Below are 22290 nucleotides of genomic sequence, written 5' to 3' on the forward strand. Positions count from 1 at the left end.
TTAGAACTTAATAATACTTCAGTATCTTCACTTTATTGGGAGCTCTAACCATTGTGCTTGGTGTCTGTTGTGTGTGTATGTATTAAGACTTCAGAGATATAACCCTTCAGCTGATTTTAAAAACTCCCTAATAACCAGTGTGTCACTGTGACAGTGTTTGTTTCGAGGAACAATACATGAGACGAGCTTATTGTCTTAAAAAAGAGTAGAAAACATTTTATTGAGATTGTAGAACTGAAAGACACAGAAATATGAAACATTGTTACAACATTAAATCTGGAGCAGCTGATCTATTTAACCTAAATCTACAGCACCACATGATGGGACAACTTAAGCCTACTCAGGTGTCTTCAAACTGACGTCATCTTGTAGTTTAATAGAGCAGAGGGGTGATGAGCAGGGGCAGTGGACTGTTACAGAGTTAAGCTAAATAAATGTGGTGACTCATGTGACAGTGGGGGGTCTTAGATTAGAGGTGACCAGAGCAGGTAAATACTCTCTAACACACCTGAGAATCAAACTCCTGCGCGTTATACGTCAGCGTGTCCGTCAGTCTTTGTCAGCGGCAGAGTCAGAGGGTGCTCGGGGAAACGGATCGCCTCGCTGTTGCGGCGCATGTACGCATGTCCGCTGATTGGATACCACATCTCCGTGAAAGTCAGGCTGCCCACGGTGATGGCGCAGCGGCCCAGCACCTTGAAGCCGGACTTCTGGTAGAAGGGGATGAGGAAGTCCTCGCACATCAGCACCGCGCGGCGCACGTTGGGGAGGCAGCGCAGGTACTGCAGGTAACGCCACATCAGGATGGGGCCTTTGCCCTGCTGCCTGAAGGTGCGGTGCACGGCGAGGACGTGGATGTGGACGGTGGAGCCGCGGGGCTTGTGGAGAGTCAGGGCGTCCTGAAACGAAACAGACAGGGGGGTTAGAGTCGCTCATTCCACACACCAACACACACTTATCTGAACAGAAGATGACTCTCTTACGGTGCTGAGTCTGTCCTGGTCCCACAAAGAGCCGATGATGAAAGCCACCAGCCGACCCTCCTCGATCCAGCCCATTGAGAGTTCTGGACACAGTGTGAGGAAGTGACGCACCTCATCCAGGTGGAGGGGACACTCACCTGACACTGAAATAAAAGCTGAAAGACAGGGAGGACAAGGGGTTCTCAACTTTTACGCACAAACTAAACGGCTCAAAAAACTCCACTCCTCTTAGCTTGGATTGTGTTGTTTATATTTTAAGACTTAAAGGGTGAACATAAAGATTGTCTCATCAGTTTTTCTCTAATCAAAGCGTAAATAAAGAGGTAATAAGTTCCATCTACGCTTCAAATAGTTTTACGCAAATCCCTGACTTCCTTTCACCTAAGCACATCCTCAGAGCGGATTTCAGCCTCAGCACGTGACAGAGAAGATGCGTTACTCACCTTCTCGCTCGATTTCAAACACGCTGATGGCGTCCTGGGTGTTGAGGGGCCTGAACTCGCTGGCGGGCAGAGTGTGTCTCCTCTGGATGCCCGGAGAGACAGACGGTCCTGGCTGCATTGGTTTGATGAAAGGCAGCGCGCCAATAACAGACATCATACGGCTTCACTCCCCGCTCCTCTCCTCTCCGCAGAAACTGTTTCCTCTCACCTGCTGGTTCGCGCTCTGCAGGGTCACCTGTCAGGCCCTGCGAGGAGCAGAAAACACTCTGAGTCTGTATTTATGGGAGAGCTCTCCTGGCTGTGATTCACGCTCTCATTTGCATTTGAATGTTTGATGCCTGTGGATGAATAAAGGGCACTATCTGTGTGTAGTCATCAGCCTGAACCCTGTGATTAACTGCGTCCACCGCTGCTGTTTGGCTCCAACAAACTGACTGATAATAGAACAAATGTCTTTTTTTATGAATCAACCTCCACCCTCCGGCCTGAGTGGAGCAGATAGATGACGCGGGCTCACACACTGACCCAGAAACCAACACTTTGATAACATGTGAAAACATTCTTTCAGATCATTAAAAGTTCATCAAATATTTCAGTTTCATCATAAAGAATAAAAAAAAGTAAAGACTGAAAAGGCTTGGCCGCACTTACCGGAGGATGTTGAGCTGTGCAGGTTCTCGGCCTCTGTGTCACCTCCTTACTCGACTCTCTTCATTATCAAGTGATTATTTTACTATGAGTCACATGATGGAGGATTACTCAAGTTGTTTCCACAACTCGGCGCATTAAGGACTCTTTATCTCCTTCATGCTGCTCTGTGCGCTGAGGAGACACAGGGATCTGAAAGAGTCCTTGGCTCTGACTGTAGAGCTGAGTTTCTGATATCAACGTATGGTGCAAGAACTGTCAGAAATTATTATTAAATTTTTTTTTGTAGTAATTTAGCATTGAAAATTTCACTGATTTTAAAAACGTAAGTAAGAAATATTGCATGTAGAATCCAAAGACTTAGACTAAACTCCTACTCGACCGGTTCTCATAGTCGTAATAACCAGTTAAGATAAATCTGTCGGGGCTTGGTTGCATGATTTTAAAGATTTTGAAGAAATAAATTGAAGCTGCTCATAAATAATAATTTTGAATTAAAGAAGCTTCTATTTTCAGCATGGAAAAAGCCTGAATGCACCCCCCCCCCAAAAAATAAATAAATAAATAAATAAATAAATAAATAAATAAATAAATAAATAAAATAAAATAAATAAAATGGAAATAAATAAAAAATGAAAAAAAAAATGAAATAAATAAATAAAATAAATAAATAATAAACAAATAAAATAATAAATAAATAAATAAATAAATAAATAAATAAATAGTGTTGGAATAAAATATTAAATCAGAGAAACAATGTCTAATGAGATGGATACCTTCAAATAATAGAATAATATAAGGAAGAAAATGTGTAGAAGTCAATAAAAGTTGTGTTATCTGAGGTAATCTGAACCATAACTGTACTGAGATTATTTCCTTTTTTGAGCACATAAACACTCTTTTCTGAAGTGGGATTGGTCTGTAGAATTATGGACAGAGCAAGAAGCATTCTGGGTGATTACAAAACCTGAAGAGCTCCCCCTGGTGACTGTCTGTAGTAAAGGTTTGAAATCCAAAGACAACATTCCTGTCACAGTTAGATCTTTATGTGCTAACTTTGGTTCAAGTGTTTGGTTTAAATGGGTTACTGAATGTCATAAAGATCTTTGATTGACAGTTCTGTGGACCAATGGAGGAGGAGTGGTGAGGGATCAGGTGTAAACAGGTGAGAAACAACAGAATGAATGGACTCAATAGACTTTAATGTATTTTATAGCTGCTAATAACTCATTAACTGTACATGTCATGATGTTGAGCATCAGTACAGTTGGTAAATGTGCAACACTGAGCATTTTGAAATATGAATGGAGTCTGTAGTGTTCACTATAGCAGAGATATAAATACAGTTGATGTCTATTGGATTGTTTTTAAATCTTAATAACTCAAAAAGTATAAAAGTTATCGATAAGAAAAGTCATCGCACCCATCTACACACACTCCTCATGGCTCGACATATCGACCACTGCTTTAGCGGCACATACAAGTCAAAGATTCCCACTATATCTCATGATGTACGCAAAATAATGAATATCTTATGAAAATACCTTCAAGGAATTAGGCGTTTGTTCAGTATATGTGGCATAAATGTGTTTTCAGCTTCATATGAGTGGAAAAAGGCACAGAAGAACAAGAGAAAGCTAAAGAACATGCGTGCGATTGTTGCTTTAAGCGCTCACACTGAATAATTACAAGTCAACACCGACCTACTGTCAAACAAACAAGGAACCACAACACCGGATTCATGCAGCTGCCTTCCTCTTCTGATGGGAGGGGGACTCACAAGCTGATCTGCTGCCTCAGATTTCAGAGCACAGAAAGTGAGTCAGTCAACGTAAAGCAGAAACATTCGTGAGATGAAAAGCAATAATCACCTCTACTTCAATGGCTTGTCATGAGTTTAAAAAGAAGTGTACAAAGTTAAATGAGTTTAAAAATGTGTTAAATGTAGTAAAGATGGAATAATCTTTCTGATTTCTAGCATCCATCATCTTTTCAGTTTCTGTTTGTAAATGATATCAAGTGCGGACGAAGAGGAAAAAGGCAGCTGTGTGAATAGACGGTAAAAACCTTCAGAGGAAGAACACTGTTAGGCGCTGAGGCGAAGAGCAGCTCACAGTCACATTTCTATTTTCATACGCAAGCAAACAATCATGGTTGTAAAAATACTACTCAGTTACAGTTCAACTAAGAAACTTAAACTTATTCATATGATGATCATACACCGTCTGGTCGAGTAAAAGTAAAGTCTGGTGGTTTCTTCCTTTAATATTGCGACGCTAATATTTTAGCATTTGGAAGCATTCTGGTCCAACAAAATAAAACCATCCTTCAGAAACACTCTGTGATCTACGAGCTCGACTCAGTCAGGTATTCAATGTATTCATGAGTGAATGAAAGAAGGGCTGTTTGAGTCAAAAGTTCTGGATCCACTTGTGCAGTTTTTGTGCATTTTGAAAGACGAGCTCGTCTTTTCTGCAGCTTCAGAGGGAGCGGTAAGGCAGAGTAACCAGGGAGGTGTTGGGAGGGGGGGGGTCCAACTGCTGGTGGAGGTCAGAAGGTTTTCCTGCTTTTCTTCATGCTGCGTGTGTTTGGAGAGGACACGTGTGTGATGTGAGCAAGCGTTCACTGGATTACTGTGACCGCCATTCCTCCCAGACTCTGAGCTCAGGTTAGAATGCTGATAAAAATGTGGACTGATGTTTTCCAGGATGTTAATCTCAGATTTTATGTTAGCAATCTAACACCTCCAGGGGTCAGATACTCAGAAACTTCTGAGTGAACACCACCACATGCAGCATTCAGTCTCTTTTTTAAGGAGCACTCAGAGGCTGCCAACATCAGCTGGTCATTTTGGAATTAATGGTGGTTGATTCTTCTTCATGACCTCTAAAAGCAGTTTGAACGCAGCATTAAACCGAACTGAGCTCACATCAGAGAGAAATGGCTGTGGTGTAAACCTGACGCTCTTTGATGCTGAGGGGGAGCTAAGTGTGTCGGTTCGGGCTGGTAGGGGATTCAGGACACAAAGGGTTAAGGCGTTTTTCTTCTTCTACTCCTGCTGGGGTTGTGTAGCTGGTGTCTCGTTGGCGTTGTTGTCTGTGATCTTGTTCTCCAGCTCATCGTCAGAGAGGAGGTCCAGAGAGGACGTGCCCTCCACCTGCAGCTGACGTCTGCCTGAGCGGCTCGATGAGAAGCTGATGGGGCCGCCACGCCTGGAGGAGAGTGAGGGGAGACGGTGAGAAAAGAGGAATTAACGCTGTTTTCTGCAGCTACATATGTATGGATCATTTTCTGCTGCGTCACCTGAGGCGGTTCTTGAGTGTGTGGACCTCTCGGCTCAGACCCTCGCTGGCCTCGGTGGCGTCGTCCAGCTCTCTCTGTAGTTTCCTGCGTGAAGCGTTGGCCCTCGTCGCCTCCTCCTCAGCCTCCTCCAGCTGACGCTTCAACTGCTTCATGCGGGAGTTCCCCTTTTCCACCTTCACACAGACACACAAGGAGACAGAACATGTTTCAGAGGCAGCAGCTGTGCAGCTTTCTGATTTTAGGAGAATAAATGGTGGTAGATGTTAAATGTTAGGGGTGGGAGAAAAAAATCCAAAATTGATAAATCAGGATTATTTTGTTCGACAATATTAAAATCAGGATTCTTTGTCAAAAAACACTTCTTCTTTTTTTTCCTAGTTGAAATTCTTCATTTCAGTTTTTGTTTATAAACTGTATTGGAAAAAAGATACCACGTTTCTCCAGTAGAGGGTGAAATGTTTCTGTCTGACTTATGTGATGTGCATTTTATGGGAAAATATGTCTCCTCATATCGTCTGTAGATTTTTTTCATCATCATTTACTTTTTCACATGGTCTGGTGTTAAAAAAACAAACTAAAAATCACAGAAATGGCAAAAATTGAAGACTTGCAATCTAAATCAAATCAGCACCCCAAAAATCGTAGTAGAATCAAATCACGCGAATAGTATATCGTCCCAGCCGTATTGAATGTCACAGTGAATGCTGAGGAATGATCGTTAACATACTTGTTCTTTGAACTGGTCAGCGTGGCGGCGCTCATCCTCCACCTGCATGCAGATTTCTTTCAGCTTCTTTTCGGTTCTCCTCACCATCTTGTTGGCTGCAGCTCGCTCCCTTCAGAAACAAACACAGCTTCAGGTCTCAGCTCTTATTTTAGCTCTATCTTTAATCTTAACGCAGCTCAGAGTACTGACTTGGCCTCCTGCTCCAGCTGCTCCTCCAGCTGAATGATCTTTGCCTCCAGAGCGGTGATGGAGGCCTTGAACCGGCTCTTCACGGACCCCTCCAGCTCACCCAGTTTGGCCCGCAGCTCCTTGTTCTGACGCTCCAGCTGCTGCCGAGCGTTTTCACTCTTCTGGGCTGTGCTGCGCTCTGCGCTCAGCTCTGTGCTCAGAGAGTCCACCTGAGGGGAGGAGGGGTTTAAACAGAGACCACCCAGACCTCAGAGAGCTGTGTTACATGTTGATAAGAGGTCTCACAGTCTGACTCACCTGCATGGTGGTCTTTCTGAAGCGGTCGTTGAGCAACTCCATGTTTCCCTGCTCCTCCTCCAGCTCCTCCTCCAGCTGAGCGATGCGAGCCTCCAGCCTCCTCTTCTCATCCATAAGAGCTGACCTGACGCACAGAGAGGAACAAAAAGACTCTAAATGTTCCCAAAAGGTTTGTTGACCTCAGGTTTTTTGAAACTTCCCAAAGATTAAGACTCACTGGTGTTACAGTCAGGTGTAACTTACTTCCCAGATGTGCTGTTTGAGATTTCATCCTGCAGCTCGTCTCTTTCCTGCTCTGCATGACGCCGGCCTCTCTCTGAAGCTGCCAGGTCCTGAACAGAGAGGTCAAAGGTTAAACTGTGTCTGTCACAGATAACATGACATGAAAGCAGCCTGCACTTCTCTCCTGTACCTCGTGAAGCTGAACGATCTCCGCCTCCAGACTCTTCAGCTTCTTCTCATTTTCCTTCGATAAGGCGAAAATGTCGTCTCTGGAGGCTCGTGCGTCCTCTAACTCTCTCTGGTAGTCCTTCATCTGAGCCTGAAGCAGAAAACACACTGTCAGACTCTCTGCTCTGAGTGATTCTGCTCCACACCTGGGGATGACGTATCCGTACCTGAAGCTTTCGCAGCTGTTTGATGGCTTCGTCTCGAGCTTTGTTGGCTCCTTCGATGTGACCCTCGATGTCCTTCAAATCCATCTCCAGCTTCTTTTTAGCTGCCACAGCCAAAGCTCTCTGCTTCCTCTCGTCCTCCAGCTCAGCCTCCATCTCCCTCACCTGAAGGGAACAGGTACGGGTCATGAACGTGTAGGTTTTAAATTAAATTGTGTCAGTCTGCTGTAACCTAACGCCACTCTGCACCTGTTTGACGAGCGCTCTCTTCTTCTCGTCACTCTGGTCGTCTTTGCCCTGCAGGTCTCTCTCATACTGAGCCTTCATGGCCTGCATGTTGACCTCCAGACGCAGCTTAGCGTCCTCAGTGGCCTGCAGCTCGTCCTCCAGCTCCTCCAGCTGAGTCTTCATCTCCTCCAGCTGCTGCTCCAGAGTGCGCTTGGACTTCTCCAGCTCGTGGACCTGACAGGAGGACATGAGAAGACTGTGAGTGTTTGATGGATCCGGTTGTGGTGTGTCTGGTGTTCCTGATGTTCCTGAAACTCACATTCTTGCCCACATCATCCTTGGAGCTCATCAGATCTTCCATTTCAGCTCGGAGCTGCTTGTTGACTCTCTCCAGTTCCTCTTTGGCCTCCAGCGCCTCATCCAGGGCTCTGGTCAGGGACAGAGCTTTGGTCTCCTTCTCTCTGGCCTCGGCTTCAGCTCGATCTCTTTCCTCAGCGTATCGAGCTGAGATGCTCTTCTCCTCAGCCAACAGCTACAGTGGGACAGCACATCAGCACGTTATGAGATGATGTCAGAAGAGATGTAAGTTACAGCAGCTTCAGTGTTTTCTCACCTGGTCGAACTTCTTCTGTTTCTTCTCCAGGTTGGAGACGATCTGTCTCTGGTGATCCAGGTCTACGGTCAGGTCGTCCAGCTCCTGCTGCAGACGCGTCTTTGTCTTCTCCATCTTTTCAAAGCCGATGGTTTTCTCCTCCAGACGCTGGCTGGTTATCTCCAGATCCTTCTGCAGCTTCTTCTTGGTCTCCTCCAGGCTGTCGATTGTTCCCACGTCGTCCTCCAGCTTCTTCTTACTGTCTGAAAGCTGCAAACACAAGTCACCGCAGTAATAATCTAAGGAAACTCTTCTTCACTGGTTTTTAAACTAAATAAGCTCTTGAACCACATTTCTCACCTGAGCCTGAAGCGTCAACATCTGCTTCTCTAGGTTCTTGCGCGCCTCCTCGTCCTCCTCCTGCTGCTCCTGTAGGGCGTTCTTCTCCTCCTCCAGCTGACGGATTCGGCTGCTGAGGTTTAGTTTCTGACGGGTCTCCTCCTGGAGCAGCTCCTGTGTTTGGAGAATCTTTTTGGTTAGTCTGACAGAAAAGCTGTTGTGATGGGAGGTTGAACTCATAGAGGGTCGGAAGCTCACCTGAGAGTCCTGCAGCTGACTCTCCAGTCCGGCCACATCTTTGGCCATCTTGATCCCCTTCCTCTCTGCGTCTTCCAGCATGGCTGACACGTGGTCCAGCTCAGTCTGTGGGGACAAAGATGGTCTTAAATTGAGCTTGTCAGGAAGAATGAAGCTGTGGTTGTTAACGTGTTCCTCACCTGCAGTTTGTGCGAGCGCTCGGCCAGCTCTGCCTTGGACCTCTCCCCCTCAGTGAGCCGGGCCATGGACTCCTGCAGCTGAGACTCCACTTTCTTCCTCTTGTGCTCAGACTCGGTCTTGGCCTGTTGCAGACTCTTCACCTCACAGACCAGTTCCTTGTTGGCACTCTCCTGGCTCTGCTTGGTCTTCTCCAGGTTGGCCTTGAACTGGAAACAACACGAGTACGATGAGCTCATGACTGATGTCACCTCCTGGTATTTGTAGGTAGAGTTAGGAAAGGTAGTTTACCCTTTTGGCCTGCTCCAGTTGTTCAGAAAGCTCCTCCAGAGCGGTGGCGTGTCTCTGTCTCATGTCCTGGATCTGAGCTTCGTGGTTTTTAGACTCGTCTTCGATGGTCTTCTTCAGCTCCGTGACCTCCTGTTCACGCTTTGTCCTATGATGCAGAAAAAGCAGTCAGCAGTGAGTCTTCTTTGCTTTTTCATCTCATACCCCTGTAGATAATACCTCAGTGCACCTATTTGACACCTCACAGCTCCCTCTAGTGGTGACTGTGGTGTAAATACCTTTATCTGCTCTGTTTTGAGTGAAATCATCCAGGTGAAACTTGTGTAGAGTTTAAAAAAAAAAACATTCACAATGAGTGAAAATAAATTATTTTAAATCTGCAGTTTTTATGTGAAGTAATTGACCTTTTAACAACACCTCAGAGGCACAAACAGTCTGAAGGGATCTGATTCACCTCAGCTTTTGTTCTTCAATTAAATTGCTAAACAACATTTTTGCTTTGCATGTTTAAACGGTCATCATAGAAATATTATTATTTTACAGTGGTGTGAAAGTGTGTGTTTACTGTAAATGAAAGGAGTGTAAACAGCAGAGATCTCTACCTCAGTTCCTGCTGGGCGGCCGTGGTATCCAACGTGTCCTCCAGTTCAGTCTTTAGAGCCTCAAGCTCCTCACTGAGGTCCCTCTTCAGCTTCTCGGCTTTGTTTCGGGCCACTTTCTCAGAGTCCAGGTCCTCCTGTAGCTCTGCCAGCTGAGCCTGAAGCTCCCTCACCTGTTTCAGAGCGTTGTTCTTCTGGCTAACCTCGTCCTCGCCCCTGTGGACACACAAGAAACATGACGACTGGCACCAAAACCACAGACGGAAAGCTTGTGACTGAAAAAAACACTATCAAACATTATTCCGTTGTTATCAACCCATGTCTTTAAAAACCTATCCCTATGTCTCAGGAAGTATTCTGACAGAGAGCATCATCCCTCTTTCTCTACTTTTACTTCTGCTCTATAAAAATCACATTTCTACCCAGACAATAAAACGTTATCTTCTGCAAGTTTGTATAGTCTTCTGATGCAAAAACATGTTTTACTTTATGATGCACATTTTCTTCTAAATGATACACATGATTTGCTTTAGTAATACTGTTTTTACTCGTTACTGTGGATGTCTAAATGTAGTGTTCGGGTAAAGCATTTCCAGATGTTACTCTTCAATATATAAGCACTTTCTATCATATTTTAGTATCAGAATCTGATTTCTTGTCTCAACTTTAAAATGATAATTCAAACATCAAAACACAGAAATAGCTCTGTGAGAGCTCTCCACTAGGTGGCAGCAGAGTCACTGTTTCAAACAGCAGCTGCGGCCTTTCCTTTGATTTGTTTTCAGGTCTTTTTTTTGTTTCCTATACAAACGTTGCCATACGTGTCTTTAAAAAGTGCGTCATAGGTAAAGGTACATTCCTCCCTAGCTGCATTAATACCTCAGGCTACAGATACAACCACACATTCTGTTCCTGTGACAGTCAGTGAATAAACGCAGACATCATGTCAGAGGACAAAACAACAATACGTTGAAGCTCAGAGGCTAATTTAGTTTTACAGGATGACACGATTGGGGCCGCCTGAGAGTAATCCGTCCTATAAAAGGCCGCACATGTTGAAGAGCAGGTGTGGATGTATCCTGCAGCAGTGTTAGTGTGATGATCAAACAGAACAGGTATGCAACACTTACCTCAGGCTGACTCACATGAAGCAGAATCTCAGTGACTCAATATCAAAATATAACGGCCAAATTTAGCCCCAAGTTACATCAGGACAAGCTCACTGAATAAAACACTACTTCTATTCTTTGGTCCCTTTATATATTCCTCTGTGTGTCTGTTAAAGCACTTTTAATTTATTTTTTTTATCAAGGCAGAATACCCCACATCTAAAGGACCTTTAACATTTCTTACACACTGATGTTTCTTTTCTTTATGTTTGAAAAGTCAAAGAAGAGTCAAAGCAAAATGAAACAACCAGTTTCTAACTCTGACCCAGTTGAAGCAGTATTTGTCTGCGTGTTTTAATTCTACCACCTTTATTTTGTACCTGGCCTGCATCAGCTGCTGCTCCTCCTCCTTCTTTCCCATCTGGATTTTCTGCTCCTCAATCTGAGCCTGCAGCTCAGCGATCTGGTCCTGTAAGTCCGACGTCTCCCCGTCCAGCTTCCTCTTGGCCTTCTCCAGCTCCTGACGGGTCTTCTCCTCCTTCTTCAGCCTCTCTGATGAAGACATGAGAAGGTACAGCAGCTTAATTAAGTTCACTGCTTTATATTTCACCTCATCCTGGACTTTAGTTTTTCCTCTCTTACCCTCCAGGTCGACCATCATCATCTCCTGCTTGTTCTTGACTTTTCCCAGGTTCTTGGCTTTTTCCTCTTCTTCAGTGAGCATCGAGGTCATCTCATTGATTCGGTCCTCCAACAATTTCTTTTCCTACAGGATGATAGAGAAGGAGAGCATAATCCCACTTTAATGTCTGAGACGTTCTCATTTCATCAGTGGAGAGGAGAAACAGAGAGGTTTCGACTCCACATTAAAACAAACACCTCCGTCTATCCAAACCTCCTCTACCCTCACATCCTCTCCTCTTCCTCACCTTGGTGAATTTGGAGTTCTGGTCCTCCAGCAGCAGAATGTCTTCTTCATATTTCTTTATTTTAGCCTCAGCCGTCACCTTCTCCAGCTGCAACTTCTGCCTCCCGGCCTCCTCCTCATCCAGCTGCTCCTCCAGGTCCTGCACACAGTTTTTTATCATTTCAGTTGTTTTAAATCTGTATTTGAAGGAGTGAGACAGTCCTATGAAGCTCAATGGGTAGTTACACACCTGGATATGAGACTGCATCTTCTTCTTCTCGTTCTGCAGACCCTGGGTCCGCTCCTCTTCCTCCTCCAGCCTGGACTCCAGATCATGAAGGATCTCCTCCAGCTCCTGTTTTTTGGAGGCGAGGCGAGCTCTCATCTCCTCTGCCTCTGCAAACAGCTCTGTCTCCGCCTGCAGCTGCTCCGCCAGGATGTTCTTCTCCTCCACTAACTGCACACCATAAAACCTCCAGTCAGACATCCTCAAACCTTCACTCTGATGTGTGTGGATTTAAAGAAATAACATTTTTTACAGACCTGCTGGTGTTTCCTCTCCATCTCCACCAGCTCTCCCTCCACCTTGGTCTGCTTCTCCTTCACTTTGACCAGCTCCTCATCTTTCGCCTGCATCTCCTCCTCTTGCCGGGTCACCTGCAGCAGAGGCTTCACCTGCACAGACAGGACAGGATGTTTTAAAGCATGATTAGATACATATAGAAGAAAATGAAGAAAGTTGTAGAGAAGTTTATCTGACTGGACCTTTGTGAAGAGTCTCCACCACTGCCAGTGACGCAGCTTCAGGTAGGCGGCACAGTTTCTCTGGAGAACCTTCAGAGCGCTGAGCTGCTGCTGCTTCTTAGCAAAGGCCCTGACAGATTACAGAGAGGACAAAGAGTTAGAGAAATATCAGTGACCAAATATATCTAGCTTTTAATGGGGTTTTGAAAGCAGAGCGGCTCTTACTTGCGAGCCAGATACCCCCGACAGACAGCCTGGAAGTAAATAATGATGTCGGTTATCTTCAGGTCTCTCTCCTCCTCCAAGTGAGCCAGGACTCCAGCCCTGAAGAAGATCTTACTCTGACCGATACGGAACAAGTTTCCGTCCAACTCTAGGGCCCGAATCTACAAACGACAGAAGAGAAACTGAACTGAACAAAACAGGAAGTGTGGAACAGAAAAAGGTAACAGAGGTATAAATTGTTTTTCTTTTTCTAAATTCTGATTAAATTAAGTTTCATTGAATCCTGGATTATTTCAGTCTTCTCACCATCCTCTCGCAGGCCTGTTTTCCATCCATGAAGCCCTTGGGGATGGCATTAGGTGTGAGGATCTCGTACCTGGACACGGAGTGGACAGAAAGAAGAATCATGAAGACAAAGATTTAATGACCAGTTTTAGAGAATCTTTATCCTGTAGGCTGATGACTCCTGAACCTCTGTCTGAACTCCTGGAAGACGATGCGGTTGGGGAAACCCTGTCTGCAGATACGGATCCCTTCCAGGACTCCATTACATCTCAGCTGGTCCAGAACCAGGTGAGGGTCCAGTTTACCCGCCTAGAAGAAGAAGAAGCAGGCATGTTTTCATCTCCAGTATCAGTTATCTTTGCCATCAGCTGTGGTTCATCCTCTGACTCACCCTTTTCTCGTGGTTGGGGATGATGCAGCGCACAAAGTTAGGGTTGGTGTTCCTCAGTGTCGCCATAAGCTTGGATAACTGCTCCTTGTAGAGCTGACCCACTGTACGAAACATGCCCTTCTTGGTCTTATAGGCTGCTCCAAACGCTGTCTCATTCATGCCAGCGACCTGGTCCAGACCCACGATTCGGTCCACTGGTGACAAAAGATGAGAGGAAGAGAAGGCGGAGGATTAAAGCAGGAGAACATGTGGGTGCTGCTGTTTTAATGTTTAAATCCACTGTAAACTATCATCTAGAAGAGTTCAGCTGAGGGGGTTTAATCTCTACTAATATTCTGAGAAAGCATCATTTTTGTGCATTGAAATCCTCCATAAGCGATGAACTAGTCTGGCTTCTCGGTTGTACCTTTATCCTTTTCACAACATGTTTGAAATCCACCCCCCTGACCAGGTTGATTTCCTCTGTTTTCTGTCCTGTAGTTTCACTTTGTAGCAGAAAATGTGACCTAATTTTTTGTGGGTATAAACCGGTTGTTTACCTGGTTTCCCATCAAGCAGCTGGTGGTGGAATAATTACCGCGTCATCAGTACTTCATGAGAAAATGATGTTTCAGTATCAGATATTTTAGGTTGAGCCATGCAAAGCCAGAGAGGAGTTCATAGAGGAGAGCACATCACAGCCAGGACAGGACAGGGATGTGATGGTAATGAGACCAGAAAGGTCAAAGGTCAAAGGTTACTATCATTCACCTGGAGCTTCATGGAGCCCAGACACATTGTCATAGAAAGAAGCTCTCTGAAACGTCTGAATGTCTACAGCAACAGAGACACAGACAGAAGAAGAAGACAGGAGAGTGAGAAAGAGTGCACACACACGCACACACACACACACACAACCACACACACACACACACACACCCACACACACAGGACTTCAGGAGCAGGGATCAGCTGTTAAAAGAAGACTGAAGATTAAAGGTCAGCTCATGCACACAAACACTGATTTATTGTTATTCTTCAAAGCCAGTGTGAGGTCATTAGCGCTGAATCTAAAGTGTGGTGTTAACATTTTGATTTTTTTTTTCCTGCAAATGTTTTTTGAAAAAGAACTCTGAAATAGTTCAATGATTATGCAGGCCAGTTTTGCTAGTAAGCAATAAATTCTCCACTGAACTCTGGTTGTGTTTTGCTTCATACATTTCTCTTCAAATGGCAGTTTTCTCTTTCGTAGACTCACCATCTTTCCAGAGCTCGGCCACAAACTTATCAGTGGACTGGTGCAACAGTGTGGCCACGTTGTCGTTGAGGGGATCCATGTTCTTCATGAGCCACTCATCAGCTTTGTAATCCACCTGACGACACACATGGAACATTTTCAGGACACCAAAATGTTAAAAAATTAGTGGTGGGACTTGATTAAAAAAATTAACCGAATTAATTATGCCATTTGTAATTAATTAATCGTAATTAATCACATTTTAATCGCATCAATATTCAACATCTGAAGTAACACTTTTCAATTCAAGCAGATTTTTGGTAGAAGACTAAATCATTGAATATTCTCATATGCAGGTTTAAACAACAAAATCCTGTTTATTTCGTTCAGAAGATGTTTTTTTGCGGACACAACTTTCATTCATCAGCCGTTATGTGGTAAATAGTGCTGTCAGGAGATTAAAAAAATAATCTTTTTATTTACAGGATTTGTAATTAATTGATCTAATTAATCACATTTTAATCTTATACCTGCTTAAGGTCCCCACATAAAGAATTTGAATTCTAGGGCATCACAAAATCATAGTGCATGACTAACGAGTGAATGAATGTATTCGACAATATAAATTAAAATGTCCGTGTTCCCTGCCATTGACATTCGATTACTGTTAACTGCGTCTTTGGAGTGAATTATATTTTTCAGCGGAGGGAGGCGGGGTCTGGTGGAGCTTGTCAATCAAAATCCTGCTCGTAAACTACTGTGGGTGACAGCGGTGCGCTCTTTAGACTCGAGCTCAGCATGGATATGAGGAGAAATGTGAGATGACAGAGACACAGTGAGACGCTGCAAGTCAGAAAAGTTCAGACAGCTCACTCTCCAACTGAGGATGTGTTGCTGTAGCTCAGAGAGAAAGAGCGGCGCCATCGTGAGAAAAGACGACGGAGATCATGGAGAGGATCAAAGGATGGAGAGCCTAATATGAACGCGATCAAAAAAGTTTGATTTGTCTGTTTTTTGGACCAAAAACAGGAAGAGAGACATAAAAGAAGAGAGTCCACTCAACTTAAGTAACTTTGGTGTTTACATGGTCAGAGAAAACAAGATTATTTGGGTCTTAAAAGATCATTCAAGATGCTCTGAAAATGGCCGGTAGCTAATGAGTTAACCTTGCGTTGATTTTTATAACGCGTTAATGTGCGGTGTCACAGCCCTATAAAAAATATCTTCCTAGCTGTTGTTAAGTCTTTGTTTGATGATTGGCTAACTGTCTTTAAAGCTGAACCTCATTTTTCCTTTAGCGTATTAGACAGCTGGCTTTAATTTCTCTTTATATCAACTAATGGATGTTGCCTGAAGTATTTCTGGGGGTTGCAGCAGCATCTGAAAGTATGCATATCTGTTTTTTATTGAATTACTCCTTTAATCATGCAAACCTGTGCTTAGTCAGAGTCTGAATCGTCTGCAGCCAATAAACCTCCCCAGGGCCAGCTGCTGTTTGAACATATCATATTAATCAGATGACCTGACTTGATTAAAAATACTCTCTGGGTCTGCCCTTCAAATCCAAACAGATTAAAGTTTCTGAAACACCAGGAGAGACCACACACCTGAAACTAAAGGGTTACACAAGCATCCAATCAGATCTCATTCACGTCATCTGATCCTTTTCCCTCATAACTCCAGAGATGTTTTGAATCCCGTCTAAGAGAACTTGGCTTCACTGTCACGTCTACAGTACGTCTTAAATGACGTTTGGCTCTGATGGCATCCAAACACCCTGCAGATGTTTAATCTAACAGACAGCTCCAGATGTGCTCGTGGTGCTCTGTAGGTCTTCATAATGATCAGAAGATAGCTCACACATATGACACACGACACTGACATAATAAGAAGCATGGTCGGGTTATAATTCAAGCATGTGGAGTTCAAATAAAGACTTTCCTGACATTATATCGGACTGAAACACAGATCCAACTCTCTGCTGATTGGATTAGTAACACGATCTTTTCATTGGAGTGTGTTTTCCAAACATACTATGAAGCTTTTGGATTACAGAAAAACAAAATAAGCAACAGACACAGTGAGGAAACCTGAGAGGAGGATTCAAAGATTTCCATGTGGGTCTCATAAGAATTCTGAAACTCACAGGTTTTTGCTTTTGCTTCGTTTTCTCTCCAGACTCAGCCAGGATGTGTTAGATGAAATTCAAATCAGGAATCCTGCCTGAACATGAGGTTTTCTCCTGCTAGCCTCGTGTCAGGCTCTGATGTTTGGACATGAATACCTGCTGCTCTTCACTCAAACGTTCCAGAGAGGAAAAATAGACAGGTAACCCTCATTAAACCTTCTCTCTGGGGATGATATGAGCTTTCTTCTCTCTCTGGAATGCAGCAGAGTATCGTTTTCTCCTAACAGATGGCAGACCACCACACAGAGGTGAAAGTTGAAATCCTCAGTTATGTAATCATCAGGCACCCAACACTCGATTTCACACCAATGTGAACCAGATGTGTGTTTCCTACAGCAGCAGCAGCATAACAAATGGTCTATTGTTTTTAGGCGGTGACCTGGTTTACTGCGCAGTCAGAGGAGCAGAGTGTGTGCCTCCAAGAGAAGCTTTAGATATGACAGGAGGAAAGCTGTTGCATAAGGGGAACACATAATGTTCTCTTCAATCCAATTTTATTTTTTAAGAGCTGTCTGTAACAAGGGGAAGAAAACTTGAAAGCCTTAGATTTAAGTGAAAATGACTTGAACCTGCTTTAGGGAAATGTAAAGCAGTAACGAGGATGAACATACCCTGCCTGCATAGTGGATGATGCAGAAGTCAGCTTTGTCCTTCAGTTGTCTCGGCTTCTGAAACTTGGTGTGTGTGCCCTGCTCCTGCAGCACCTTGTCGATGAACGTCCTGTCAGTGGCTTTGGGGAACCAGCACTCCTCATCGAGCAGAGCCAGGATACCTGGGGGGTTATTCTGGGAGGGAGAGGATGGATTTAACACGAGCAGAGACACACAAAGACTTACACAGAGGGAGGAAACTGACCGGCCTCTCAATGAGATCAATACACGGCTGCAGGTCTAGTCCAAAGTCGATGAAGCTCCACTCGATGCCCTCCCTCTGGTACTCCTCCTGCTCCAGGATGAACATGGTGTGGTTGAAGAGCTGCTGCAGCTTCTCGTTGGTGTAGTTGATGCAAAGCTGCTCGAAGGAGTTCAGCTGGACAGAGAGTTGACCCATATGTTAAGACTTTCAGATATTATAACATTTTCTTCCTTATTGAATAAAGCTAAAGTAGTTAAAACTTTTCTAATGTTTCTGAGAGGGAGATTATGCTGTTATGTGTGTTTCTCTAGCAAATCATAAAAGTGATGAGTGTATTTAAGCTTTAAAATCTTCACCTCAAAGATCTCAAACCCAGCGATGTCCAGGATGCCGATGAAAGACGCCCCCTGCCGTTTGGTCCTGTCCAGAGCTTTGTTGATTCGATGGACCAGCCAGCGGAACAGACGCTCGTACGTCGCCTTTGCAAGAGCTTCAACAGCAAAGTCAGCCTGAGGAGACACAGAGAGAATGAAGAGTCACACTACAGAAGCCGTAAAGTGTCAGCACTGATGGAAAGTAACCCAATAACACGTAAAAGTTTTAGTACATGTGCGAAAAGTACAAGGTGCAGTTACTGTTTTTAAACCTGCATACAAAAAGGAACATGGGTGCAACTAAATCCTGAGCAGCAAAGAGAAATGATGCCCCACCTGTTCTTTGGTCTGTGCTTTCTGTACATAGTCTCGTCCTACTTTGATCCTCGGGGTGAGAATCGCTCGTGTGAACTCCATAACGTTCATCCCAAGCAGGTGGCAGAGTTTCTGTGCAGCTGAGAGAGATTGATAAAAAAAAAGATTGTGATGGAGGCCTCTTGTTATCTGGACTCTACTCCTGGTGAGTCTGAGTGTTTGTGTGTGATTGATGTTACCTGTGTTCTCCGGCATGGAAGCCTGATCTGTATTCCTCTCCTTCTTAAAGACGATGTTTCCAAACTGCAGCACTGCAGAGACCACCTTCAGCATGCCTGTAATGAGAGGATAACATCTCATTGAAGACTTGGTTTGATTTCTGTGTCAACCATTACTAAAAAGAGTCCAAAAGACGCTGCAATTAAGGAACACGAGCAACCAGAAACCACAAAGATTCCAGAAATAATTTTAAAGATTTAAGCAATCATGGAGTTTCCAGTGAGCTCTGGAAAAAAGTGATGACTTGCAGGCATTAAAGTAAAAACAATGCAATCTGTGGTTAGTTCTACGATTATTTCAGGGTATCCATGCATATATGTCCCATAAGAAGCTTAACTCATCAAAACAAACATGACAGCACAAAAGAGAGCAGTATTCACTCCTAAACTTCTCCTTATTCAAAAAAATAAACACAGCGTGTTCTCCTCCTGGATGTTTAAAATATCTAAATTTAAGAGCCAGAGGAAGAATTCCTGTTCCTGACTTTTCATCTAAAGAACTCTGTTCATTGAAGCTTCTTTCTAAACCTGCAAAGTTACTTTTTTCTGATTATATTCGCACCTCGAACCTGACGTCAACTTTATTTATTACCAATCAAACTGTTCACAAACCAGGGCTGTGTTTAGGAATAGAGTAACGCGACAGGATCAGAACGAATGGAGGGATGTAATTAAAGAGAGCAGGAGAGGATGTGGATGAAGTGGGTTTCAGGGCACATCTGGAAGCTCTACTCACAGACGATCTCATCATGGGAGAAGCTCATGATGTGCATGGCGTCGAGCGTCTCCTGGAAGTTGTCCTTGTCCTGTTGGCCAGGGATGGGAAGATTACCGTTTGACAGGAAGCGGTAGTTGTTGAATCCTTCGAGGAGGAGGTCGGCTGGAAACGGGAAAGAAAGAAAAGGATCTTAGAGATATTTATCTTTCAAATATTTGATTAAATTCTTGTGTACATGCTTCAGCTTATGTGTGCTGCTGCTTTGAGCTTCTCTGAACTAACTACACTAAACTTTACTCCAACCATTTCCTCTGCATCACTTTAGTTCACCCTCATATCAGCATCAAACACTCACTTTTGAGATGTTCTCCAGCTCCTGCCAGCAGCCGGTAGAAAATGTGGAAGGTCCTCTCATCTTTGGCCTGTCTGATGGCCCTCGACTTCTCCAGAAGGTCTGAGAGGAAGAGTTAAGGACTGGCCCGATCATGGTGATCAGGAAATGTACTTTTACTCATGCTGGATTCACAACCTCAGAACAGTTCAATAGCTTTCTTCTTATGCACAGATCAGGTTTCTCAGGTGTTTCAGTAACCCAAGCAACCATGTTTTCATCTGACAGGTTTATTTATATGTACGTTGAAATCCTAGATTATAGAGGAATCCAAGAATTCACAGAGGAATGAAGTATTTGTTCTTTCTACACGTGTTACAACAAAGAAACGTTATCTGAGGAATCTCATCATCTGTCTTATTCCCTTCACAGGCAGACATAAATAAGGAACAATAAAAACTGGCAAAGTAGGGAAGGACATTTTTCTGATAAGCCTGATGGCCTATCTTAGCTTTAACATCAATGTGCTGCTTATTTTTAGGTGATTGAACAGTCCTTTGACCTCCCGTTCATTAGTGCGTCACAGTGATGAGGATACAAGTTTCAATATTGGCCCCGACAATGTAGCCTGCAACATCAAAGTTGATTCTGATGAACTTCCCCTGCAAGACACAAGATGAAAATATACATTAAAAACTTAATGTGCAAATCAAAAATGCAAAGATGTCATCGTCACATTTCCAGGTAGTTGCATCTGTTGGACACTTACAGGTAAGAAGAGTTAATGCTGCGAATGATGTGACTATATTAGGAAAAGTCAGGTTTACAGGTCAGAAGGAATCTGAGGCACGTCTGTGGTTTCCTGAGAGTGAATGTGTGTGAGTGTGTGTAAGTGTGTACCCATCTGTCTGCTGGTCATCACTCCCTCTCATCAGAGCCAGCTGGTGACTCATGAGGACTGAACGCTGCGGTGGTTAATCTTGGCCACATGCTTTACTGAGTCGCACAAAAATCTATCAGCGCTTGGACAGAGAAATGTCTACGTTATCTGTTTCATCTGCACAAAATATGCAGAGAAATGACACTCTGGGGTTTTGTGGTTTGGGGATAGAGAGTGGGATTATTTTTGGTGGGGAGCAGAGAGTTTCTGTGGGAGTAGGTGGATGTATGGAGAGCTAAAGGTGGGTTTTATTTACATCAAATCAAGTGAAGAAAGCTTTTCTCTGAGCACATCTCTTTAAAAGTAATGAAAGATCAGAACTTGGTCATATTTTATTCAAGTTAATTCTTATTTGCCACTTTATTTCTACAGGTTGCAAGTTTGTTGTCATGTTCAGCATGATGAGAAGTCGAGCCATATTTCTAGTTATTCTGATGAACTCTGAAGCTTATTTTGTCAGATTTACCTGTGGTATGGTGAGAATGATTGTATGGAGTTCCTTTTTTTTCAGGTTCGTAAAAAGAGGTTTTAGCTTTTTGAGCAGGTGGCCAGGATTCATTTCAGACTTTCAGCCCCTTTGCCAGATGTTATTCCCTATTTCCCCTCTTCACAGTCTTATCAGTTAAGCTATAAAGTGTAGAGATAGTCGAAGTGATGAAGTGTTTTTTATCCTCTCAAAACAGAAATACTCAAAGGAACAGGAGGCTAGCATCATGAGAGAGAGATGAGGAATAATGATTTAACAGGAACTCACGAAGCGAGACGAGTTGTCGTTTTTCACCGTCTTTGCATTGCCAAAGGACTCGAGGATCGGGTTGGCTTGGAGGAGCTGGCGTTCCAGCTCACCCTGTGGAGAGAGACGGAGAGGTAAGAAGCCACACATTTCTAACACCTCACAACCACAACATGAGCCTGTGATTATTATTCATCACATTTTTTAAAACAAAAACACGCTGCTGAAGCACGATTTTACCTTCAGCTGGAGAAATACAGGAGAAGATATGTGCTGAACCAACCTTTTAGACACTTGCTGGGTTTTATTTAGTCACCAGCAGCTCAGTGTGATCTTTGTCACGGGAACTCGACAAGTTTAACGTACCAGCACGGCCACAAAGACAACACAGCGAGCGCGTCTCCACACATGCCATACTGTAAGTGGTTACTGCACAGCCTCTTCCGGCCCGTGCATTCCTCTGGCTGTGATGATGTGCTGTATATTTATCCATCCAAAGGCTCTGCCTTCATTACAGTAATAATGGCTTCCTCTAGGATCTAAAAGCACGTTTTAAAAATGGTTGGGACATTCCCTACAGACCCTTAACCTCAGATTTCTTTAAACATGTCAGTCTCCTCTCTGAAGGGCAGTGGCTGTACAGAAATGGCTCCCACAGTTGAACCTGTCTGAATCTGACTCGAGGGTACTCATCAGCAAAAAAAAAAGCGCTATTCAAAGAAAAATGGGATTGTACTCAGAACCAGATCCCTAACAAAACTTTAGTTCCCATCCCTAGTCTGGATTTGTTGATGCACAAATGTGGTGGGGGTACTTATCTTTAAAGGGGACATATCATGCTTGTTTCTCCTTTTCACTATGCCAGACTAGGATGCCTGTAAAGCATTTCTGCCCACAGTACAAGTCGTTTAGTTCCTTTATTGCCCCACAATAGCGTTCTCAATATCCTCATTTTAGGCCATTCTGAAGATCTCGTTGAAACGCTCCGTTTGGAGA

The 22290-nt window shown here is 43.8% G+C and overlaps 2 protein-coding genes across 6 annotated transcripts in view; both read right to left on the reverse strand.

Moving 5' to 3' along the window:
* Positions 1-234: 234 nt before the first annotated feature.
* Positions 235-1685, reverse strand: LOC141809587 (serotonin N-acetyltransferase-like). The gene is made up of 3 exons (XM_074696676.1): positions 1427-1685; positions 984-1138; positions 235-899 (listed from the first exon to the last, which is right to left on the reverse strand). The coding sequence occupies exons 1-3, from the start codon at positions 1581-1583 to the stop codon at positions 531-533; spliced, it is 681 nt and encodes a 226-aa protein (XP_074552777.1). The 5' UTR covers positions 1584-1685; the 3' UTR covers positions 235-530.
* Positions 1686-3288: 1603 nt separating this feature from the next.
* LOC141809844 (myosin-10) overlaps positions 3289-22290 on the reverse strand; it is a 52160-nt gene continuing 33158 nt past the window's right edge. For 3 of the 5 annotated variants that reach the window (XM_074697055.1, XM_074697053.1, XM_074697054.1), the window contains 37 exons: positions 21316-21408; positions 20220-20283; positions 19646-19744; positions 19309-19452; positions 18534-18629; positions 18316-18434; positions 17962-18114; positions 17606-17779; positions 17362-17535; positions 14584-14698; positions 14097-14159; positions 13347-13540; positions 13143-13264; positions 12977-13046; positions 12671-12831; positions 12467-12575; positions 12245-12376; positions 11952-12158; positions 11724-11861; positions 11437-11560; positions 11175-11346; positions 9689-9901; positions 9090-9234; positions 8801-9007; positions 8622-8726; positions 8385-8537; positions 8046-8294; positions 7752-7964; positions 7454-7666; positions 7208-7369; positions 7003-7131; positions 6834-6922; positions 6591-6714; positions 6294-6502; positions 6105-6213; positions 5378-5550; positions 3289-5286 (listed from right to left, as the gene is read on the reverse strand). In XM_074697055.1, coding sequence (XP_074553156.1) covers positions 5124-5286; positions 5378-5550; positions 6105-6213; positions 6294-6502; positions 6591-6714; positions 6834-6922; positions 7003-7131; positions 7208-7369; positions 7454-7666; positions 7752-7964; positions 8046-8294; positions 8385-8537; positions 8622-8726; positions 8801-9007; positions 9090-9234; positions 9689-9901; positions 11175-11346; positions 11437-11560; positions 11724-11861; positions 11952-12158; positions 12245-12376; positions 12467-12575; positions 12671-12831; positions 12977-13046; positions 13143-13264; positions 13347-13540; positions 14097-14159; positions 14584-14698; positions 17362-17535; positions 17606-17779; positions 17962-18114; positions 18316-18434; positions 18534-18629; positions 19309-19452; positions 19646-19744; positions 20220-20283; positions 21316-21408 — 5379 coding nt within the window. In that variant the 3' untranslated portion in view covers positions 3289-5123. The remainder of the gene's footprint in view (positions 5287-5377; positions 5551-6104; positions 6214-6293; positions 6503-6590; positions 6715-6833; positions 6923-7002; positions 7132-7207; positions 7370-7453; positions 7667-7751; positions 7965-8045; positions 8295-8384; positions 8538-8621; positions 8727-8800; positions 9008-9089; positions 9235-9688; positions 9902-11174; positions 11347-11436; positions 11561-11723; positions 11862-11951; positions 12159-12244; positions 12377-12466; positions 12576-12670; positions 12832-12976; positions 13047-13142; positions 13265-13346; positions 13541-14096; positions 14160-14583; positions 14699-17361; positions 17536-17605; positions 17780-17961; positions 18115-18315; positions 18435-18533; positions 18630-19308; positions 19453-19645; positions 19745-20219; positions 20284-21315; positions 21409-22290) is intronic. The other 2 variants (XM_074697057.1, XM_074697056.1) reach the window with 1 other exon arrangement.

The sequence above is a fragment of the Halichoeres trimaculatus genome, unplaced genomic scaffold (genome assembly GCF_033239565.1).
Source record: "Halichoeres trimaculatus isolate MK-OKI-2021-1 unplaced genomic scaffold, fHalTri1.1 fHalTri1_scaffold_20, whole genome shotgun sequence".
NCBI classification, from domain to species: domain Eukaryota; kingdom Metazoa; phylum Chordata; class Actinopteri; order Labriformes; family Labridae; genus Halichoeres; species Halichoeres trimaculatus.

Excerpts from the sequence above, each read along its gene's own strand:
- LOC141809587 (XM_074696676.1), bottom strand. The coding sequence starts at position 1,583 with ATGATGTCTGTTATTGGCGCGCTGCCTTTCATCAAACCAATGCAGCCA. Across the intron at positions 1,139-1,426 it reads GTTTGAAATCGAGCGAGAAG|CTTTTATTTCAGTGTCAGGT; the intron begins GTGAGTAACGCA and ends CCTGTCTTTCAG. Across the intron at positions 900-983 it reads ACCAGGACAGACTCAGCACC|GACGCCCTGACTCTCCACAA; the intron begins GTAAGAGAGTCA and ends GTTTCGTTTCAG.